We start from the raw sequence: 8,289 nt of genomic DNA, 5'->3' as shown, positions 1-8,289 counted from the left end.
TTTTTTTTTTTTTTTTTAAATTTTATTTTTTAAATTGGGAATAGAAAACCCTTTGGCTCTTCTTTTGATTTTTCCACGCAGCAGTTTTGGACAAACTGTTACGACTGGTAAAAAGAAGAGTTCTTGTTTCTCAGAGTACAGTTTAAAGTGACCTAAGGCACACCAGCAGCTGATAAAAGAGCATTTAAAGGATGGGATGGAACAGAGCCTACCTGTGTTACCTGCACTCGGAGGCCGATGTGTCACACCAGGAGACATGCTATTTCTTTGCAAAGAAGGATGAGCCAGCGGCAAAAGGTTGGGGTTTCCCAGCGAGCTGACTGGGTTACTGTACACCAAACTGTTGTGGTTGGACACTGGGATAGAAACTGGCATCTCAAAGTTTGGTGGTGGAACAGCCTGTACAAGCAAAAAAGGGAAACAAAGACGGGAATAGTACAGAAGCACAACAGCCTTCAAGTACAGTTACTCGGTATTTAGTTCAAATATTTTGTTGGTGGTGGTTAAAATATTTACTCTCACCCTCTTCCCCAAGAGTCAAGAAAAGGGTTTCAAAAGAGTTGCCAAGGCTTTTAAAATATGATTTCTCAAATAATAATTCCATCTTCCTTAAATGCAGCTTGCACATTTACTTTGTAAGAACTAGAAAATTTTTTATTTTTTTTTCTTTAAAACAAAACCCTGCTTTATGGAGCTTGATTTTCTTTTTCCTCCATTCTGTGAAGCCATAATTGTTCACTTGTGATATCTTAATCTAGTGTCACAGATGACTGCAAGATCAAAGGTACATGATTATGATGACTTCATTGCATGGAGAAAAATTAGAAGCAGTGGAATGCAAAAGGGAAAGCTTTAATTCCAGCTTATGTTGCTTTAGCAACCAGAATGATCCCAAATCATGTTAAAGGCACTAACACCATATTTTTTATTTTTTATTTTTATTTTTTAAAGTTCCTATCTTAGCCTGGAGTGGCTTAAAAGACACAAAGTTCTACTCAGGGACAGGTAGCAAATACAAAAACTTTAGATACACACCAGTCTTTGTATTATTTGTGGGTTTGTTTTTTTTTCTGTGTTTGTTTTTTAGGGTTCTTTTGGAGAAGGGGGAGTGGTGGTGTTTGCTGAAGCCTTTTCCATAGTCTTTTCACACTTTAAGGCAAAATCTTCTCCTGAGCCACTTTTCTTTGCAAGAATCTCTTTCAAAAAAGAACTAAATTATGGACCACTCTGACAGAGGGTGTGAGGAGATGCAGTACCTGATTCTCATTATGAACTTAGCAAGCCCAACTCAGGTTTTCTAAGATGGTTGCTGGGTGGGTTGGTTGGGTTTTTTTTGGATTGCAATTTTCTGAATGTCTTCAAAATGAATAACTCTGTGTCATTTAAATACATGAGAACTCCATATTTCATTTACTTGGTTTTCAAGTAATTTATTTATTGTATTTTTGAATGGAAATAAAATGTTTTCAGAATTACTTGACTCCATCTAAAATTCTCAATGCCTGAATGCAAATGAAGTACCTTTTGATTTGCCACTTAAAAATTGGATAATCTTCAAGGGTCTGAATCCATCAAAAATTCTTTAAACTGACCTTGTAACATCTTTGGAGGGAAGAAATCACAGATTTTAATTTTGTTGCTGGCAGCTGATACTACTGTTAAGTCTTCAAGGATCTAGAGGGAGTATGTTGAGAGCTGGACACATAATCTGCTGTGTCAGGTCACCAAGGCACCCTGACCTTGTGCCACCCACATGTCTCTTCTCTGGCTGGCCAGAGCTGTTGGCTGTGCCCTGTGTATAACTGTCCTGACCATCAGATTATGGTTATCCCTTCCTTTTTTTGGTCATCTCCCCTTTCTAGGGCCAGACATAATTTTGTTCTTAATATAGAGGAATGATTTTGCTTAACTTCTGAAACACACAGCAAGATTTTAGTTCAGGGTATGATGTGAAGGGTACATTACACAAATGCCTTGGGACTTATTTCAAGGTGTTAATTTAGCTCTGGAACCCACTATGTAGCCTGTTTTTGTCAGAGATGGACATAGCAGGACGGCTGAGATCAGGTAGGGCACTTGAGTGAGTAAGTCTGCTGACACTGCTCCTGAGCCAGGGCTGCATGGTGGGACTTACTTCCCTTTGCCAAGAGGCTGAAGTGCACCCCAAGGTTGTATTTTCCTTAGAGCTGGTTGGTTTAAGAAAAAGTTTGAAGGGGAGCAGCAGTGTCTTCAGAATCTATGTGCTCAGTGTATAAGAAGCTGCTAGGTCTGTGTAGGGATCCTGAAACATACTAATGTTTATGCCTCACAAATAGTAAAATGAAAACAAATGATTGCACAGTGAAAAATTTAATTGCTGACGTATGTTCTTCATTTCTTCCAGAAGCAACCTTTTTTTTGCCTGCAGATGTTTTTACAGTTGAAGTCCAGCTCACTGGCTGCATCTGTGGCTTGTGTTTCAAAGGAAAAGTTACACGGCACACAGCACAAGCAGTACCAGTTTATACCACGACTGAGGTCTGGGTTCCTTGCAAACAGGTTAGCACAGCATAATCTGAAATGTTTTATCAGCCTGCAGATAAGTTTTGAAGCAAGACATTCTCTTCACTGACCACAGAAGGACCAAAGAGGTTCCCAAACCCCATGTGAGTCAGAGTGCATGGCAGTCTGGAGCTCAAAGCCAGTTGCTTCTGCTGCTGGTCTCTGCTTTTTCAAAAGGATTTAGGCAGTGAGTTCACATGTGAATAGAAGTCTCAGCTCCACCTCCAGCCTGATGTGAGACATAAATCAGTCAACATGGAGTCTGTTGTTATTGCAATGTTCAGGGCTGTGTTAGAGATCTCTCTGTCTGGTGGCTCTGAGCACACGAAGTGGCCTGCCTGAGCTCCAGCTCATGTCAGATTGAGTGTCACCCACCAGGGAGCACGTTGCACAGTGTCTTCTTCACCTCTGTCAGGACTTCTGTGAAATCTGCCCTCTGAGCCTGGGTAGACAGCTGGTGGCACCAATATTGTCTCAGTTTTCTGAGTTTATTTTCCCAATCCCAACCTCTGTTTGGCTATCTAAACTAAAACAAGGGTACAAATGCAAATCTTAAGGCCTTGCCAATCCTGAACAGGATTTTTCTATATTAGTACAGAACATTAGAGCTTCAGTCTTGGTTGCTCTTGTGGCTGCCAGGCACACTAGTCACCTCTGAAACTTACAAACATAGCTGAAGCAGGTACTTAGCTTTCCTTCTGTAATATATTCTTTTTCAAAAACAAGCAAACAAACAAACAAAACCAAATTAAGCAAATTATTCTGTGAATTTCTGTAGTAAGGGTTTCTTTTGCACCATTATATCTACTGTCTGGATATATATACATCTATTTGCAGAGTATTTGGTAATTTTATTCGGGAAAAGTGAGTTCACTCTCTGCTTTGCAGTACAATACATACTATATCTGGAATATAGTAGTTTTTATTTCTTCTCCTCAGTAGCGAAAGGTTAGAGAGGTCTGACTGGATAAGCACCAGTACTAATCAGCAAGTCTCTAGCTACAGTTTTTCTCTGGCTGCCCAAATTTTATTACAGTCTTGTATGTCGTTCACCAAGAACTGCAACCTACTGCAGATTCCCTGGTCATTCCTGGTAGCAAGTCACAGGGTGTATCTATTCCAGCTAGGCCTGGTGGACATTAAAGCTGACGATGCACTTGCGTAATATCTATATTAGTAAATTAAACTTGCCTAGGAACTGAGGCCATCTGAGGCCACAGAGCAGTCCATCTCCATACCATTAAGCTTTCTCAACCTCAAAAACATCATGACTACATATAAACTGACAATTGGGAATTGTTCCTGGCCTGGGCTAACTACAAAACAGAGCTAAGAAATTGCCTGGGAGAGCATTATCTGGCCAGTGCCAAAAGCATGCCAGGGACTGTTCAAACAATTCAGGGCAAAGATAAGCACCTCCTGCTGCCTTGGTACGTTTTTGCCATTTGCTGATTTACTAGGATAGTGTAGCCTTACTCTAATGTGCATGCACCTTGCCACATTTTGCTTTTTTTTTGATGTGTGTGGGGTTTTTTTGTCTCCCCTCTGTCTGTTCTCCTTTAGACACCATTGCCAAAGAGGGCAGATGGCTCACCTGAGAGGAAATGGCCAGTGCACAGCACATACTGTGTCAGATTTGTGCTCCACAAGCTGTGGCACATCATGCAAAGCAGCATGTTAGGGACTCAAAACCCTCAGCAATTAATGGGCCAAACATTCTGTGTTAAATATTGTTTTATCCTTCCCATGTTCAACCAGGCCTTCATTTATTTAGAGACAGAGATACTTATAGCTCCCTTCTAGTGGACTATTTCTGTCTCCTCTGCTTTCATCACTCTTATGAAAACTACAAATAAATGCCTAATTATTATCAGATGTTTTAAAACAATATAAATACTTATCCCCAGAAAATTATCTGAGGAAACATTATTGGCCTTAGCTGTTGTGAGCAAAAGCCAATTTTGTTTTCATTTGGCAGCAGCTTTATGCTGTTACAAGACCAGGCAGAGGCATTGCATTCTTTTATATATTTTGTAAGTAGTGATTTAATGACTTGATTTGGTGACTTTTTGTTCCATTTTACTTTCTTGCCTACAACTTTCTTGGCTACCTTTGCTGATCACAAGTAAATTAACATAACTTCCCTGACTTCACTGAAGTTATACTGATTTGTACAGTAAGGATATTTTTGTATATATTACATATATATTAAAATATATTATCTTTAATATTTTCCATTATGTACTGTCTTTTAGCTCAGTCTTGCCTGCTACATCTTGGGCTACACCAACAGAAGAGAATCCTGTTGCTTTAGGGGAAAACTCCTACTAATTTTTTTCCTTTTGTGCTAAGTAGCTTGAGGAAGCACACAGACCTTGAGCTCTGCATGCCAAGTGTTCAAACAAGGGATATCCTCTCTTACATAAAAAGAAATGCTAACATCTTGCAGTTCTGTATCTCTGAAGCATCCCTGAAGTAATCTCACAAAAAGAGAATACATTGTACCCCGTAACATCCCCTCAAGGTAGGAAGTTACATTATACCCAAAATACAGCCCAGGAAGCTGAGTTAATCACCCAGTTAATAACTGAGGTAGGACTATACTTGACCTCAAAAGGTTAAATTTAATGAAAGCAACCAGAGGGAAAGTCCATTAATTTTTGGGAGGGCAAAAGTGACATACCATGTTTTGATTAACTGTGTTGTTTCTAATTCCTAGAATTTCCCTAGTTTCATAGAAAAGATATTTATTCAAAATGCTTATGCAAATCAAAAAGTGATAGAACTCACTATCACAGGAATGAGGATTTTTTTCCCATTTTTTTTTTTTTTTTAACTTTTAAGATTCAAAATGGTTTTAAAGTGCTGCTTTGTTGCAACAAAAACAGGTAGCATGAGAAAAACTGAGGATCTGAAGGGCCACCCCAAATACGGTCTTTAAAGTGGAAAAAGCTTGGTTAAATACTATCTGATTGAAAATTCTGTTTCTTTGATTTGAACAAGCCAAAGGTCATCCTTGAAAGAGGAAAGGATTGGCAATTTGTAAGATTCTGAGGTGAAAAAGGGTTAAGTATTCCAGTCACCCAAAATGCTGCAGTCATGGTTTGTCAAACTTAGTTCCATCCTAGGAAACCTAATTCATGGTGACAACTTTAGAGCTTTTTTTTTTTTTTTTTCTCCTCAGAAAAATATTGATGCAAAAGAAGCAAATAAAAGGGAGGTAAAAAAGATGCAGTATACATGGATTCATCTTGTGGCATGTATTCATTCATGTGGCATGTATACAAGGGCATCCTGAATCAGCCATTCCAAATACTAATTTATAAAGTTTGGTGCCATTCCGGTCTCTGGAAATTATTTTTTTAAATTTTTTTTATTTCCCCCCCCAAAATACATTTGTGATGGTGTGAGAATTTCTTCAAATTTTGATTGACTCAAGTGAAAATCTTTCTGTAAAGAAATAATGGAAAGAAGACTCAGAATGCATGAGACAGAATCTGAGCCACCTTAAAAGGCACTCTCAGCTTAGGTATCAGGTTTTGCAAACACAATTGGCTAGCAGCACAGAAGAGACTTTGCTCAACCTGGGAACACCAATATCATTTTTTTTGGCAGCTAACCATAAAATCTACATGTGGGCATGAGGAATGAACACATCCAAATGACCTCTTCTAGAACCAGGCAGCTATCTATGTAAATGCAGATGTTTCCTTGGACCTGGACAGTTTTTTGGTGTGTTACATTCTCTTTCACATACATTTGGAAGAGAGGACAAATTATAACCTCCAAACCTTCACGTTCTTTTTGTTGACCTTATAAATGCAACATCAAACATAATGAAAAAGTATTTTCTCCTTCTATGTCTTGTGCAAACAAAATAGCACATGCAGAGTTATTTCTCTTAGATATCTGGCAAGGCATATGACTGATGGTTAGAAATTTTGACTTGGTTAAAACAAAATTTAGCTCACGTTAAAGCATTAAAGAAATGCTGATGAGGTCAAAGCAAATTCTCTGGTAAAGCTGTAAAATCACCCCAACACACAAACATGTCTGAATCCTACCACTAGGCTCTCATGCAGTCTGTTTCTCTGCAGCGAGCAAGTAGCTGTAACCCTTCAGTGCTGCAACTGAGTTTAGCAGAGACGAGAACTGAAGTGACACGCACACAGTGCGTTAATTACTATATATAAAGGAATTTCAGTTTTTCTTTTTTTTTTTTTTTTTTTTTTTTTTTTTTTCTGTATTACCACAGAAAGTATTCTGTGGGTTTGTTAGCCTGTCCACAAAGTAAGATTTCCATCGTCGTTTTTTAGATACAAATTAGGTGAGTGGTGTGGTAGAACAGTTCTGTAAATCAAGTGAATATAATGTATATATGTGTATTTCACTTCCTTCTGTAGGTTTCACCTATAGTAGGCTTTGTCTGTGTGTCAGAGGTAAAGACTTGGAAGAAATATATGTTGTGTGAAATTTTCTGACCACAGTGCTTAATTATACAGTGGGCTATTAAAGCCTGTTTCCAGCTGAAATGTTTTCCTTAAGAAGCCAGAACTGAAAGGGTTATGGTTTGTTACTGCAGCAGTTATCAGCAGACAGCCATCTAACCTTTGGTACTTACAGGTATTTTATGGCTCTTGATCATATTATCAAATTCTTCATTAATTTTTTTGTATTTTTCTTCAGTGCGTGGGGTGAGAGCGTAAGAGGAGTCAGGATCGGGGCTTTCACAACCTTTGTTTTCTTTCTTGTTCAATGCCTGCCAGGTTCAGAGAAATATCAAAAGTAAAAAAAATGAAAGGGATCTCAGAGTACTTACACATAATCTTTGCCTGCTGATCATTAGATCAATATCTTCATTAATTTTTCTGTACTTGTCCTCAGACTCAGGGCTGTGACCTACTGAGTCGTCTGCATCGGGGTCTGGACTGTCACAGCCATTAAGTCCTTTCTTTCTCAACGTCTGAAATACATAATTTGGAAAGTTCAATCCTTGACACAGGCAGCAAGAAAGACTCAGTAATGTTACAGTAACACAAACTGCCCCTCAGTGCAAAATTTTACATTATGCCTTAGGGAAACAAAGTGACTAGAAATCCACCACAGTGATGCTGAAGGACTCCAATTAGGAGTGGGAAGAGAGGACCATACAGACCTCTTCCTTCCAGAATTGGAATCAGTCAATAAAGAATGAAGCTGGCAGTCTGTGCTGGTGTCCTCCCTCCCCCATATCTGATAGCATTAAAGTGTAAAGATACCCACCCAGAATGCAATTTATTTGAACTCATTTATCCATTTGAAATGAAAAAAAAACCCCAAACATTAAAGGCAAAGGAGACATGCTGTTTACAATCAAATACTCTGATGTTTTCCTTTTCTCTAAAGAAAGATAGAGGAGGAAGCAATTGAAAGGGAAAAAAAAAAAAGCCTGCAACAAATTTAGGAATTTTTCTTCTTCACAGAAGAAGAAGGAGGAGTACAATAAATTGTATCATTCCTTTGAATTGGATGCAAGGGATGATGTTAGCAATATCCTGCCTTCCTAAATGTATGCTTTTGGTAGGACAAGGGGGGGGACAGAGTTGCTAATGTGGCTGTGAAATACTGATTAAGAGCTTCTAGACATGGTGTTTATTTTTTATTGACTCCAGTTACAGTGCTACAAATGCTTAGTGCCCAAGCTTAATGTACAGGAAAAAGCACTGTTAAAACAGTGAAAAGTCAAAACAGGTGATTTTCAGGTTCAGC

General features: G+C 38.6%; 1 protein-coding gene across 5 annotated transcripts in view; it reads right to left on the bottom strand.

Annotated features, from left to right (window-relative positions):
- Positions 1-8,289, bottom strand: part of MEF2C (myocyte enhancer factor 2C) — a 122,969-nt gene that overhangs the window by 26,096 nt on the left and 88,584 nt on the right. For 2 of the 5 annotated variants that reach the window (XM_009997829.1, XM_009997830.1), the window contains exon 3: positions 213-399. In XM_009997829.1, the coding sequence (XP_009996131.1) occupies positions 213-399 (187 nt within the window). Of the gene's footprint in view, positions 1-212; positions 400-7,162; positions 7,301-7,360; positions 7,505-8,289 lie in introns of all 5 variants that reach the window. The other 3 variants (XM_009997826.1, XM_009997827.1, XM_009997828.1) reach the window with 3 other exon arrangements.

Source organism: Chaetura pelagica, unplaced genomic scaffold (assembly GCF_000747805.2).
Source record: "Chaetura pelagica isolate M959 unplaced genomic scaffold, ChaPel_1.0 scaffold84, whole genome shotgun sequence".
Taxonomy (NCBI): Eukaryota; Metazoa; Chordata; class Aves; order Apodiformes; family Apodidae; genus Chaetura; species Chaetura pelagica.
Note: the sequence above shows the minus strand (reverse complement) of the source record. Positions and strands in the feature narration are given on the sequence as shown.